Raw genomic sequence first — 14,857 nt, 5'->3', positions numbered from 1 at the left:
CCTCCAAGAGCCCAGCTGCAGCACCCAGCCAGCCAAAAGTGTCTCAAAAACACCACATATCCAGCCAGCCAAAAGTGTCTCTGGGGTGAAACACCATACAACCAGCTGGCTGTGCCATCCCAGACCACAGAGGGCTTAAGAGCCAGGTGATTTCCCTCTTTTTGCCATGCCTCTCGCTTCTCCCTCCTCCTCCTCCTTCTCCTTTTCCCAGCTCCTTGCTGGGAACCACCGTTATGCATCAGCTCCCTGCTGTACCAAGCTACTCCAGCCCATCACTGCTTTTGGGATCCTTGTGCCACCAGCAGAGCTCCCACAACCCTTGGTGCACAGCTGGCATGGCTGCAGCTCTTGCCCTGGTGTTGGGAAGGATGAAAATTTGACAAGAAAGTCTCAAAGATATCTATGCTTGGCAGAAAGATTTTTGATTGTAGAGTCTGTTGAAGGAATAGAGATGGAAGCAAGTTTTGATATAGAAGAAAAGACTTGCCAAGCCAGTCTTACTGGATAACCAAGGAGGCAAAGGGTGTGTTAGTTAGAAGGGGTTTTATGACTTAAAGCAAAGGATAAACCCACCCCAAACAAGAAGATGTTTTTACCAAGCAGAAAGATAGCACAGGCAAACAAGGCAGCAAATGTTGCAGCAAAAAGGTCTCAGAATTTTCCACTGCAAGAAAACTGAAAAGCAACTTCTAGCTTAAACTGTAAGGTACTAACCTTTAGTGATTGGAGAACAGTAACATGAATATTGTAATTATAGTAGTTATGATAGGCTGTAGATAAAAGTTAAGGCATAGATTGGTTCTAATGTATTAAGATCTCAGCAAAGAAAAGTCTATAATGCATTGTAACCAAAACTAAGGGTCTCCAGGCCTGTCTGCAGCTGGAGCTGACAGCTGTAGGCACAGCTCTGTCACCCACAACCCTGGATGCTGAAATATCTTGCATGTAATAAACTGCATTCTGGAGAGCTGCCTGGAGTCCTACATCTCTCATTTAGGCTCTTACACCCTGGGACCCCAGGAGACAGACAGCAGTGTCCAGAGGATCTGCAGCAGCTCCTGGAAGTACTGGGGCTCAGGGAGGTTTCCCAGCTCATCTCAGGTCTGAGCAAACCCCCCAAAAAGAGGAAAATTCTCTCTGGTCAAGGCAATTCTGCTGCCTCTGTGGAAAGCCAGGCACTGTCCTCACTCTCCAAAAGGTTGAGGAGGAATCCCCCCAGAGCTGCACCATGCTCAGGTCTCACTCACACTACTCACACAAAAGTATTTTCAGAGAGGGTTTGTGAGTGCTGAGCACCCCAAGGGACACCTGTGAAACCCCAGGAATCAATGCCAACATGCAATGAGCAATTTTGAACACACACACACACATAGAAAAACAACTGTTCTGCTACAGATTCCTCCTCTAACCCCCTCCAAGGGGAAAATGGGGATGGGGCAGGAAGCCTTGCTCACATCTCTGACCCATGTGCTTGGCATGACCATGATATCAACACACCTCCCTTCCCCAGCATCCCAAACCAGGCTGGTCTGAGCAGCCCCTGCATTACAAAGGCAGCCTGCAGCAGACCTTCAGAACTTTAACTGTAAGGAAGATGAGGACAAACATTACAGCAGAGCCTGTTGTCACAGGAGAAGGGGGAGTGGTTTCAATCTGAAAGAGGGTTGATTTAAATTACATATAGGGAAGAATTAAAGTTCTGGAATGGCTGTCCAGGGAGGTGGTGCAGTCTCCATCCCTGGGTGTGTTTAACAAAGCCTGGATGTGGCACTGGGTGCCAGGGCTTAGCTGAGGGGTTGGGGCTGGGTTGAACTCGATGATGGAGGTCTCTTCCAACCCAGTGATTCTGTGATTGTGTGAATTTCCTTTCAGGGAGGGTGGTCACACACTGGCATAGGCTGCCCAGAGAGGTGTTGGATGCCCCATCCCTGGAAGTGTTCAAGGCCAGGTTGGATGGGCTCTGAGAAACCTGGAACAGGGTAGGTGTCCCTGCCCATGGCAGAGGGGTTGGACTGGATAATCTCTAAAAGGCCCCTTCCAACCTAAACCATTCTGTGATCCTGTGATCTTGAATTTGGTGCTTCACACACAAAACCAGTCCGAGCCAACTCGTGCAAACCCAGCCTGAAATGACTTCTGCACTCGGTGAGATTCACCCAAACCCTTCTGCACCCAGCCCAGAGGAGATCCCAGCCACTGAGGGGATCCTCCCCTCCTGGCCCCAGCACCCTCAACACGCTGGAAGCACGTGGGGGTTGAGTCACACACGCTGCAAACCCCCGTCCTTGCAGCAGCTCCTGCAGCGTGCCCGTTGGCACCCAACCCACGGCCCTGAATCCCCCTGGCTCTCTGCTGCAGCTGCCCAGCTCTGCAAGGGGCTGCAAGACCCAGACCCACCTCCCCTGAGGCCATGGACACAGCTCTGCCCACCACTGCTGCATTTTGGGAGGTGTTTTTGGAAGCCACCTGCAGATCGGTGTTCTTTCCCCCAGCAAACACTCCCCTCCTGATGCAGATTGATAATGTAAAGAAATAAACCTTAAAATTTTTAGTTAGTTTATATTTTAAAAAGGGGTTTTTTAGTTTAGTCAGGAAGAGAAACTTTTTCGTTAAGGTTATGGAGACTTTTTTAGAAGTGGAAAAAAATAGATGGATGCACCACCATCCTCCCATGACAGTAGGGAAGTGAGAAAGTCCCCCTTGAGCCTCCTTTTCTCCAAAGGTGAGCCCTCCCAGCTTCCTCAGGAAATATAAATTTCAAACCCCTCTCCCCTTTGCTTCCTGGAATGGTCCCAGGCCAGCCCAGAGGCAGAGGAGCAGGACAATGAGTGTGCCTCTGTTTCAGACCACAGAGGCAATTCCAAAGCCAAACTCCCCTCCAAAAGAAATCAAACTCCTCCAAGCTCCCAGAGACAGGAGGTGCAAAAGCACCAACACCCCACAATACTTTTATTTCAACCCATGCTGTGATTTCTGCTTCATGAAGGCAAAGCTGACAAGGAGAAAGCAAGAAGCAAGCACAGGGATTAAATAACCCATGTGGAAATTAGCTTGTTGTAATGCTGCCTGCAAATTCCAGGAGCCACACTAGTAGACCTGGTAGAATGGTGGAAAAACAGATCTTAAAATCATGATAACAGTCACACAGAGGAATTTTAGAGTAAGCAATTTCTTTGAGAGATTGCTAAAGTGGTTTTCCTACCATCTCCCTCTCCCCTGCAGCGTTAATCCTCAAGGACACAGCCCCCCATTGCTTTATCCCAGTGGGAAAATGGAGCCCCCCAAACCTGGGGCATGGTTAGCAGCAGGAGCCTGCTCTGCCTTGCTGCCCCAAGTGATGAAGGTGATGGCAGAGCACCCCTGTGGTTTCTAAGCCCTCCTCCTGCATCCCCCTGGGACTGCATCCCTCATCTTCTTATTAAAAAAAAATTACAAAAATCCATTTTTCTGTGTCCAAGCAGCAAAACGACTGAGCACCCTCAACCTGTGCAGCATGAGGGCCCCTGAGAGTCCCTGGGGAGGGCAGGAGGTGCAGCCCAGCGGTGCTGGGAACTCCAGCTCTGGCCACCTCCTCCTCCTGCATCCCCCAGGAACTGCATCCCTCATCTTCCCATTAAAAAAAAAAAAAAAAAGCAAAAATCCATTTTTCGGTCTCTAAACAGCAAAAGGACCAAGCACCCCCAATCTTTGCACCATGAGGCCCCTGGAAAATTCCTGGGGAGGATGGGAGGTGCAGCCCAGCAGTGCTGGGAACTCCAGCTCTGGCCACCCCCCGAGGTGAATCAGCAGCATTTAATGCCACCAAGGCCACAAACTCTCATTCAATTAAAAGCCAAGGAAGATCCCTGCTCCTTCCCATAACTGGGCACTAACATCTGGTTCTTTGCACAGGAACAGGGATGGGAGGCACCTTATTTATGGTCCTGGCTGTTGGGAATGTGGTGACAGAGTGTGACAGTGACATTGGTGACAGAGCACCTCTGCCCAGCTTTGCTGATTGGGCTGGGAAGATGATTTGGATGCCCACAGAGGTCCCAGAGAGCCCCCAGTTTAGCCGCTAGGTAGTAAATCCCTATTTTACATATATTATATATTTTATATATATATATATATATGTATGTATGTATATATATAAAATATACTTTTATATAGGGGCCTCCTGATATAAGATATATTATATATAAAATATATATAATATATTTATTTTTATATATAAATTGAGTATATTGAGTGGTGTATATATATATATATGTATTCAATTATACTTGGACTACAGGTGCTGTGGGTGAGTCTCTAATCCCACTGACACACCAAAAACAGACACAAGATTGAAGTTTTTTGGTTTTTTGATCTGAACTCTCAGGTGGTTCAATCCTGCTTAATTTCCCCACTGACACAGCAAGATCCTGCCACTGCTGTCTCCTTCAGGAAGAGGAAAACCAAATCCTTGTGGAAAGTTCAAGCCTTTGCAATGAACTCTCCCCTTTCTACTCCAGTCTTGGTTTCACAATCCATCTGTCCACACAAGCCATCCTGCACCCCAGAGGGACCCTGGGACAGACTCAGCAAGAAAGGGACCCCAATGCTGACAGCCTGGGGTTCAAAACCAGCATTTCCGCCAGTGCCAGAGTCCCTCCTGCAGCACCTTCCCCACCACACCCCATCAATTTGCCTCCTGTAGAGCAGTGCCACTCTGCAAATCCCCAGGATTTATGGGAACCAGGGTATAAAAACATTACCAGTGCAGTGACACCAAAATTGCAGCTGAAATGAGGCTGGGAACAGAACAGGCACGGTTCCTTCTACCCCACAAACTCCAGCATGCTTGTATGGCCAGTGTCCCACGGCAAAATGGCACTCTGGGATCTCCTGGAGCTTTTTATCCAGCTTTGCCCTCAAGCTGCTCTCTGGGCACCCCAAGGGTTTGGGCATCAGCAGCTGCAAACCACAAGAACTCAGCTCAGGCAGTCCCTGCTCCATCAGCACAAAGATCCCAGCTCCCTGATGGAGGCTGAAATTCTGGCCCTGCCCCAGAGAAGGGGTCTGAGAACAGCTCTGAGGCTTTCCCAGGCCACCAGATAAGCACCAGGCCCTTAGAGCTCCCTTTGCCTGGAGACAAGGAACACACTCAAATTCTGGAAAGATTTACCCCATTTCCACGTCAGAGATGAGGACCAGGCCCTTAGAGCTCCTTTTGCCTGGAAGCAATGAAACCCACCCAAATTCTAGAAAGATTAACCCCATTTCCATCACAAAGGAAACTCTGGATGTTCTGAGCATCCAGCACACAGAAACAGCCTCCAGCTCAGCCTTCAAGCAGGAGGATCACTGCAGGACATGCCCATGAGATTTTGCTCTCTGAAATGGGTCAGAGATGGGGACCAGGCCCTCAGAGCTCCCTTGGCCCAGGCCCTCAGAGCTCCCTTGGCCTGGACACAAGGAACACACATCGAACACACCCAGACTCTGAAAACATTAACCCCATTTCCATCACGAAGGAAATTCTGGATCTTCTAAGCATGCAACGCACAGAAAGAGCCTCCATCCAGCTCAGCCTTCAAGCAGAAGGATCACTACAGGACATGCCCATGAAGTTTTGCTCTCAGAAACAAGACAGAGATGGGAATCAGGCCCTTAGAGCTCCCTTTTCCTGGAGACAAGGAACACACTCAAATTCTGGAAAGATTAACACCATTTCCTTGTCAGAGATAGGGACCAGGCCCTTAGAGCTCCCTTTGCCTGGAGGCAAGGAACACACCCAAACTCTGGAATGATTATCCCCAGTTCCATCACAAAGGAAATTCTGGATCTTGTGAACTTCCAGCTCACAGAAACAGCCTCCATCCAGCTCAGCCTTCAAGCAGGAGGATCACTGCAGGACATGCCCAGGAGGTTTTGCTCTCAGAAATGAGTCAGAGATAAGGACCAGGCCCTTAGAGCTCCCTTTGCCTGGAGGCAAGGAACACACCCAGACCCTGGAAAGATTAACCCCACTTCCATCACAAAGGAAATCCTGAATCTTCTGAGCTTCCAGCACACAGAAAGAGCCTCCAGCTGCCCCCCCAGAGCAGCAGTACTCACATTGTACAGGACTGTGGTCCACCCTTCCATGGTGATGCACTGGAAGACGGTCAGCACAGCAAAGAGGATGTTGTCGAACTGCGTGATCCCGTCGTTGGGACCAATCCACTCCCGGCACTCATAGCCCGGGGGGCAACCCTGCACCCCACAGGGATGGGGAGGGTCCAGCTCCTCTAGTTCACCTGCAGCACACAGCAGAGAGTCAAAGGAGGCAGAGGTGAGGGACAGCTCATCCAGATCTTTTCCCACTCGTGGGATGTGGAGAGGTGCCTGTCACATTCTCACATTCACATTTTTTGAAAAATCCCTTCACCCAGGGTTTTTCTCCTGGGAAGCTAAGAAGCCTCAGAGAAAAAGGAAAACAGTTCTTATCTCATTTGCTTCTCCTGTGTCTTGTTGCTTTGGAATGTGGTTGGAGATTGTTTATGGTCTTGGGGTTCATTACTTCAATGGTTTCATGTGAATTGTTTGGACTTATTGGCCAATCAGGGCCAAGCTGTGTTGAGACTCTGGAAGGAGTCAGGAGTTTTCATCATTATCTTTTTTAGCCTTCTGTAACTATCCTTTCTCTATTCTTTGGTATAGGTCAGTTTAGTATTCTTTAATATAATATAGTATCTTAAATACTATAATATACTAAAATATTATAATATACTCAAATATTGTAATATACTTAAATATTATATTATAAAACTATAGTATAGTATCTTTAATATGATATAGTATCTTAAATAAATAAATAAATTTAATAGTATCTTAATATAAATTAGCCTTCTGAGGACATGGAGTCAGATTTATCATTCCCTTCTGCCACGAGGACACCCCACAAACACAACAGGTGCCCAGTCCTTGTCCCCACCTGAATTGTTTGTGTAGCAGGCTCGGTGCAGCTTCCCGCTGTAGAACTCCAGGCCGATGATGGCAAACATGAGGATGGCAAAAAAGAGCAGCAGGCCGATCTGCAGGAGAGGCACCATGGCCTTCATGATGGATTTCAGGACAATCTGCAAGCCTGGGAGAGGAGAGAAAGGGCACAGCTCAGAGCAGCAGTGCTAACACCCTTCCAGGGACTCATCCATCCCAAATCTGGCAGGGGGAACATGGGGAGCAGAGAGGATGGACAGCTAATAGAGAGATGCTGAAGGCCAGCACAGCCTGGAGGAGCCCTCTGGGCAGGAGGATCCTGGAGGAAAGCACCATTGCAGGGGAGGGAAAGCCAAGCTACAGAGGTTGTTTCTGGCCCCCACTCCAATGTCCAGCCTGTCCTTGCCCCACCTGGACTTGGTGGAACATGGCTCGTGCATATCTGTCCCCATTGTTGCCCCCAGGGCATGGATCCAGCCCTGCCAGTGCCCAGGGCAGGAGGGACAGGAGCACTGTGCCAGCAGCAATGTAGTTTCTTTATTTAACCCTGTGCCAACAGATGAAATCTTGCAACAAAAAGGAAAACAAAACAAAAAAAAAACAAACCAAGAAATCTCCTCTGAACAAACCCCAGTCCTGAAAGGATCCACCCACTGTCTTCTGGCCAGGAAAGAGGAGCTGCCAGAGGGCTCTGCAGGGGACAGTGCCACCCAGGGATACCAAGTGCTGCCACCTTTGAGTTCCCACTAGATGGAAAGGTGGGATTGATGCCTCAGGTTTGAGCTTTTATATTTTCCAGATTCTGGGCTGCTTTGGTGTGTGGGTCTGGGCTTCAAATTAGGGGATGGTGAGCTCTGTGCACAGAGCAGGGAGACAAAACAATTCCTTCTCTAGCTGGGGACCAAGGACAAATGATCCAAATCTCAGGCCCAAGAGCACAAACAACGTGGGCTGAAGAGAGAAAAACAAGCAGGATGGGACTGCATGGGCTAAAGCTGGAATTGAACAATTAACTCCAATATGCAAATGGAGCAGAACTTAAGGAAGTGTGAGATCTCATGGCCAGTGGTCCATTTTTTGTGACCATTTTGGTTCATCTTGGGTGTAGCCCTGGCTGGGCTCTTGCGCTGCCTAAGGTGGATCCATTGAGGCCTTTAATAAATCCCTACTTTATACTTTAGCTCTGTCCAGCCTCTGGTCTAGGTCAGCCTTCACAAGGCATCAGGACAAGGTGGCACAAGGACCCCTCTCCCCCCAGGGCCATGAAGGATGGATGCAGACCCCCAGGGAGAAAATCAGGAGGATCCAACTTACTGGGAATGCCTGAGACGAGCTTCAGCGGCCGGAGCACGCGCACGGCCCGCAGCGTCCGCAGGTCCACGTGGGTGTTGAAGTGCGTCCCGGCCGTGGCGAGGATGCTGTGGGCACACAGAGACAGAGCAGAGTTAGCCCACGGAAAGCTCTTGGCCACTTCAGTGCCATGTTGTCAAACCAGGCCAGTGGGAAGGCACGAGCCTGAGATTGAGAGTGCCATGCTCTCCTGGCTGAGCAAGCCAGGTGACAGCCCACCAAAGGGACTTGCTGAGTTTGTCATCTCTTGGGAGCACCAAGAGGTTTTATTGTGTAATATTGTTCAATTTTTGTGCTTGTGCCTGTTAAATAAATAAGTTTTCCCACTTTTCTCCAAGGAAATCTTTTCCTGAACCAGCTGGGGAAGCCATGAAGTGTCTCAAGCCATGTCCCTGGGAAGATACAGAGATTCAATTCCTCCCAAAGGAATTTGATGCTCAAACCCAAATTCATGGGCAGCTATGACCAGACAAAGGCACAGAGGGACCCCTCAGCCCCAGTAGCTCCCTATAAGTGCCCCCCACACCCCAGGATGTCTGGGGACAGCCCCACCTCACCCACAGATCCCATCTAGGGTCTCAAGGATTGTGCAGGATCCCTCCCAGGAAGGTGGCATATGGGCCAGGAGCAGCAGCTCAGGGCTGTGAGTCCCTCCCCTCCGTGCTCCTGTGGCAGCACCTCCAGCCATCAGCTGCCCTGGCTTTTTCCACGCATGGAGCTTCCTCAGAGTCCCACCTCTGGGATTGCTGAGAAGGAGCCCAGAACCTCGCACACATTCCAAAATCTATAGTAATGAAAGTTTGATGACCTTGGAAGGCAACCAGCAGGCCCAGGAAGGACTCCAGAGGTTTTCTTTTAAAACACAAAGATTTTTTTTTCTTTTCCCAAGCCCATCTCTGGAAAACAAATTGGGGCAGGGAGGGAAGCTGGTGCACACTGAGTGCAGCAATGGAAACACTCAGGGCTCCTGCACCTGCTCTGGGATGCTGAGGGATGCTGCACCTCAGGGATGCTGGCAGAATCCTCTCCCATCCAGGCCTGGTCCCTAGGGGCTGGGAGAGGAGCAGAGAAGGGGTGGGAGAGGAGGGGATGGGGAGGAGAACGGGACAGAGGGAGGCAGCAACCTCAGGCTTGTTTGCAGCAATCCAAAAACCGAGGGAAATTGGGTCATTGTTCCACTAATTCATCTAATTACAGGCCAGAGCAGCTCTCTGGCGTGCTGAGCAATTAGCACTCTTTCTCTCACCCTCTCCCTGAGGTACAGCAGGTACCAACCTGTCCCTCCAGAAAGGCGGCTGGGTTTCCTAGGATACCCTGGCAGCTCTCACATCTGCAAACCGGGTTGTTTCAGCTCCTTTCCCCAGCCTCCTCTTCCTCCCTGCCCCACTGCAGTGGGATGCATCACCCACAACTCACTATCACACTGCTTATCCCTGATATTTACAGGGATCTTTTACCCTTGCTGGCACTTTTCCTCTGCGCACTCAGTCTCCATGCCCCAGCCTGTGCCCAGCCCCTGCTGCCCACAGCACTGACAGGAGAGCAGGAAAGGGACTTAATTAAGTCAGGAGCAGCCAGAGCCTGGGGAGAGCTGTGCTGCTAAATTGGTTGTAAGATCAAAATCAATAAATATGATAAAGCACGGCCACTCAGCAGCACGAGGGAGGGAAAAAAGCCCCATCACTTCCCACCCTTCACCCACCCTGCCAGCGAGAGCAGGGTACCCCAGTGCTCCCCAAAATGCCAACACAGGGGACACACTCTGCCAACATCATGCTGGAAACCTTCCTTCAGCTTTTGCTCCTTGTGTCCCAGCCCCTGGTGTGGCACCAGCCTCCCAAAGGGGCAGGAGCAGCCCCAGCGCTGACTCCAGCCAGGACAGAATCACAGAATCCCAGAATCACAGAATCCCAGAATCACAGAATGATGATGTTAGAAGAGACCTCCAAGATCACTGAGTCCAACCTATGCACTAACACCTCAACTAGACCATAGCACCATCTGCCATGTCCAGTCTTTTTTTAAACACATCCAGAGATGGTGATTCTACTACCTCCCTGGGAAGAGCATTCCAGTGCTTCATTATTCTTTCTGAGAAAAACTTTTTCCTAATATCCAACCTACACCTTCCCTAGCTTGAGACTGTGTCCTCTGGTTCTGTCAGTGCTGCCTGGAGAAAGAGACCAACCCCAGCTGTCTGCAACCTCGCTTCAGGAATTTGTAGAGAGCAATAAGGTCACCTCTGAGCCTCCTCTTCTCCAGGCCAAACAACCCCAGCTCCTTCAAACATTCCACAGCAGCTGAGGAGCTCCAGGAGGCCAGAGATGCTCCTGGGCAGGATGCAGGCTCCAGCCCAGTCCAGCTCCTGTAGCAGAGCAGCACTGGGATGGGCAGCTCTCTCCCCTCATCACAGAGCCCTGATGCCACACAGATGGGGGTGTGTTGCAATGTGATTTCATGGTTTACCCCAAAACCCTGGGTTTCTCTCCTGAAGATTCCCTCCCAGGTATGTCAATCACCCCTCTTTTCCCCATCCTGACCCCTCCCAGCACTGTCTGTCAATCCTGGAATTACAGAAGGGCATTTAGTGATTGGCAGATTCAAAAGGTGCCCTCAAGCCCTGGACATTGGACCATCCAGGTGTCCTTTGTCCCTTGGACCTGCTTGGTGGCTCCCTACCCCTTCCTTGCCCCTCTCCCCAGGGTTAAAGGAACAGCAATCATGGGGTCAGGGAGTTCTGTTGGAGCTGGTGCTGCATTCAGAGGCCTGTGGGCCAGGAATAAAGCTCTGGATCCAAACCCTCCATCAGAACCGACTCCTTTCCTTCACCATCACCTTAAAGCTTCTACACAGAGGGAAACCTGAGGAGCAGACCCTGTTATGGGGGGAAGCTCCATCCCAGCACCACCAGAGCTCCTGCAGGCCTGGAGCTGCCTCCAAGAGCCCAGCTGCAGCACCCAGCCAGCCAAAAGTGTCTGTGGGGTGAAACTCCACACACCCAGCCAGCCAAAAGTGTCTATGGGGTGAAACACCTACATCCACTAGGCCAAAAGTGTCTGTGGGGTGAAACACCTACATCCACTAGGCCAAAAGTGTCTGTGGGGTGAAACACCACACACCCAGCCAGCCAAAAGTGTCTGTGGGGTGAAACACCAACATCCACTAGGCCAAAAGTGTCTGTGGGGTGAAACACCACACAGCTGCCACTGTTTGGTTCAGCACCAAGGGCTAGACAAGCCAAGGCACATCTCATCCACGATATTGGTGACACCAACAGAGGTGGAGCCCTCCAGCCGCCGGGGCAGGAGCAGCACCTGGCTGCAAAGTCCTCAGCTAACCCAGATTTGTGTGAAGGGCTCCGGAGCCTGGCTGAGCCTCCAGGCAAGGCTCGGGTGATTCCAGGGCACTCCTTCCCCGCGCTCTAAATTAGCTGCTAAGAATGGGACTCCTCTGTGACAGGCAAGGTGACATGCTCCTTGTCCTCTCCGGGGGACAGGGGACATCACGAGTGCTTTGGGAAGGAGGTCTGGACAGATCACCAGACCGAGGCAGTGGCACTTGGAGCTGTCACCCGGGTGGTGACAAAAAGCTGACCCAGGTGTGACACAGGTGCCTGCACATCCTCCTGCAGGCAGCCAGGACAGAGAGCACTCTGATCCCAGCCAGGCCAGAGCCTCTGAGCAGCCCGACATCACCCTCACACCTAATAAAGTGTCTGGGAAAAGCAAACCAAGCTTCCAAGCACACCAGCCTGGCTGCTGGATGCTTTTCCCAAGCCCTTCTGTGGCTGGAGGCTACACATATCCCTCTCCTGGATAGCCAGGCTTTGCTGGTAGGCACAGGCAGCACTGCTGACTATAAATCCAATGCTCCAAACACACCTTGGTGCTTTGGACTTCAGCATATCTCACCTGGCAATTGTTTATTAACACTCTAGCCATGGTTTTTATTAATAATTTAATTTTTTTTATAAACCCTATCAGCCAGAGCTTTCTGAATTAAGGTTTCTCACAGCTCCCAAGATGAAACTCAGGCTGTGACAGACCTTTGTGCTGCCACAGGGCAGGAGCCCTGGTATCTGTAGAACAATTTAAACCCTTTTCGATCACTTACAATATTCACGTCTGATGTGCTAATAATTATTCTTTATTTTTAGGCAAGGACCCAAACTAAAATTATATCTCACCATCCAAGTTATTTGAAAAAAGCTGCCAGATTTAGGCTATAAAAATCCCAATGATCTCATGCTTTTCATCATATGTACTGGAGGAAAAAAAGAAGGGGAAAAAAAAGGAGTGAAGGCGTTTTTATAGGTCACCCAGGCAAAGGGGTTAGTTTTACTTCTGAGGAAAGGGGGAAGAGAGACTTCAGGTGGAGAAAAGAGCAGAGAGGAGCTTTTGGAAGGATGCAAATGAGAGAGGAGGCAGGATGGGAAATATATGCTAATCCCCCAAAGTATAATTGAATAGTGAGCAATCACCAGCAGACAAAAACACTCTTTCAGGAGAGGAAAAAAAAATAATAATCCATTGCTTTATGTTTGCAACCAGGATGATGATTTGATTTTATTTATTTGGAGGCTCTGGGGAGGAGGGCGAGCTCCCGCTGGGGCCACCACACCCATGGGCTCTGGGGCTGGGCAGAGCCAGGATCAGCCCCCATCTGAGCAGGGAACGCGCCCTCCCCTCCAGCTGAGGACGTGCACCTTTAGATCTCTTCCCCCAGGGGTCAAAAGAAGGAAAAAAGCCCCAAGAATCATCTCATTTTAAAGGATTCCCTGCTCTTTGGGACTGTGAAGAATAAAGAACAAGCGATGCTTGACAATGCTGCCCACACAAAGCCAACACTGAATTTGGGCACTATCCCACTCTGCAGCAGCCAATGGCTCTGTGCCTGTGCATTGCTGGGCTCCCATCCCCGTCATCATCGCATCCCATCCCATCCCCATCATCATCCCATCGCATTCCAACTCATCCCATCCCTATTCCCATCCCATCCCGTCCCATCATCATCCCACCCCATCATATCCCAACCCCACCCTTATCCCATCCTCATCATCATCCCCACCCTTATCCCATCCTCATCATCATCCCATCCCCATTCCGATAATCATCCCATCCCATCCCCATCATCATCATCATCCCATCCCATCCACAGCTCTCAGCCCTAAGGAACAACACACACAGCTCAGGCCACGCTGCAAAGAGCTTCACATCAGAAACTCCCAGCAAAGGCTGAACCCCAAATTATCAGACCCTCAATTCACCCCCCCTGACCCCAAAGTGAGCCCCCTTCAAGCATTCCCCTCAGGGAGCACTGCTGAAACTCACACAAACTGTCCCAGCAAAGGGTGGAGAGAGGCATAGGCTGAGACAGACTAATCTCAGCCCAAAATCTGGGGCAGGCAGGGTGCTGGCTGGCATGCAAATTAATATTTATAATTAAGTGGAAAGGCCCCTGAAGGCTTGCACTGCCACCTGACTCTAGGAGGGAGACTACTTCATAATTAATACACTGGTCAAACAGCTCACAGAAAGTGAGTTACCTGATGAGCTCACCCCATTCCTGCCCTGTTTGGGGTGAATCAATGGGGTGAATCCATCCCTGCCCTCTCTGCAGGCAGCATTATGTGCAGCAGGATGTTCTCATGATTCTTGGATGCCAACCTGGCTTGAGGCAGGGCCAGCGGGGTCAGGTCACCTGCTCTGAGGATGCCACAGCAGAGCACAGCCTTGGGGACACCAAGGGACAGGGACAGCAGGGCCAAGTCCCGCCCTCGGCATAGTTCAGAGCAGCGTCAAAGCCTCCACCACCTTCTCCTGCTCTTTCTAGGTTTCGGGGCTGTGACCCAGGTGGATTGAGCTGCTGCACAGCTCCTGCTTCTGCCCCTCCCTGAACAATAGGATGAGGCTGAAGGACAAAATCTGCCTTTACCAGCCTTTGATCTGGGGGTTGAAATCATCCCCAAAGGCCACTCCTTCCCAGAGAAGCCCCCAGGATTTGGGGCATGAGGGAGCATCCCCTGTCCTGGACCCCGTGGGTTGGCCAAACCCCACATCTCCCTCCTTGCTCCATCCTCACACTGCCCCTCAGCAGACAGAGGATTTGGCAGGGTGAGAGGATGCTGATAAAACTGCATTTGCACACACGGGACCTGGTGGAAAGCTAAAGCCACTGAGAGCAGACAGGAGAGCTGGCCCCACAGAGAAACAGAGAATGGACTGATCACAGCAGGGCTTGTGCCAAAGGAGGGGGAGGAGACCCCAGAGCACCCATCTGTGTGCACCCACCTTCTGACCGAGGATGAGGAGGGAACAACCCCCTTTCCTCAGGCCATGCCCCCCACCCCATCTCCCAGAGGAAGGCACATGGCAGTGCCAAGAAGGACAATGAGGGCATGTCCCAGAGCAGGAGCTTTGCCAGGGTGCCGGGGTGCAGCAGGAGCCCCTGGGGAGCTCAGGGGTGCTGGCAGGGGAGGCAGTGCCCCCGGGGACCAGCAGCCACGTGGGAGGGGCTGACTCACTCTGCAGCTTCAGGGAACCAGCGGGGTGGGGAGGATGGA

The 14,857-nt window shown here is 50.9% G+C and overlaps 1 protein-coding gene across 12 annotated transcripts in view; it reads right to left on the bottom strand.

Annotated features, from left to right (window-relative positions):
• The window catches only part of CACNA1E (calcium voltage-gated channel subunit alpha1 E), a 147,124-nt gene that overhangs the window by 71,312 nt on the left and 60,955 nt on the right, over positions 1-14,857 (bottom strand). For all 12 annotated transcript variants that reach the window (XR_012581441.1, XM_074546404.1, XM_074546407.1 and 9 more), the window contains 3 exons: positions 8,260-8,363; positions 6,941-7,093; positions 6,082-6,263 (listed from right to left, as the gene is read on the bottom strand). Coding sequence is in view for 11 of the 12 variants with exons in the window: in XM_074546404.1 (XP_074402505.1) it covers positions 6,082-6,263; positions 6,941-7,093; positions 8,260-8,363 (439 nt within the window). In the remaining variant the exon portion in view is untranslated. The remainder of the gene's footprint in view (positions 1-6,081; positions 6,264-6,940; positions 7,094-8,259; positions 8,364-14,857) is intronic.

This window comes from Zonotrichia albicollis, chromosome 8 (genome assembly GCF_047830755.1).
Source record: "Zonotrichia albicollis isolate bZonAlb1 chromosome 8, bZonAlb1.hap1, whole genome shotgun sequence".
Classification (NCBI taxonomy): domain Eukaryota; kingdom Metazoa; phylum Chordata; class Aves; order Passeriformes; family Passerellidae; genus Zonotrichia; species Zonotrichia albicollis.
This window is presented reverse-complemented; position numbering and strand designations above follow the sequence as displayed.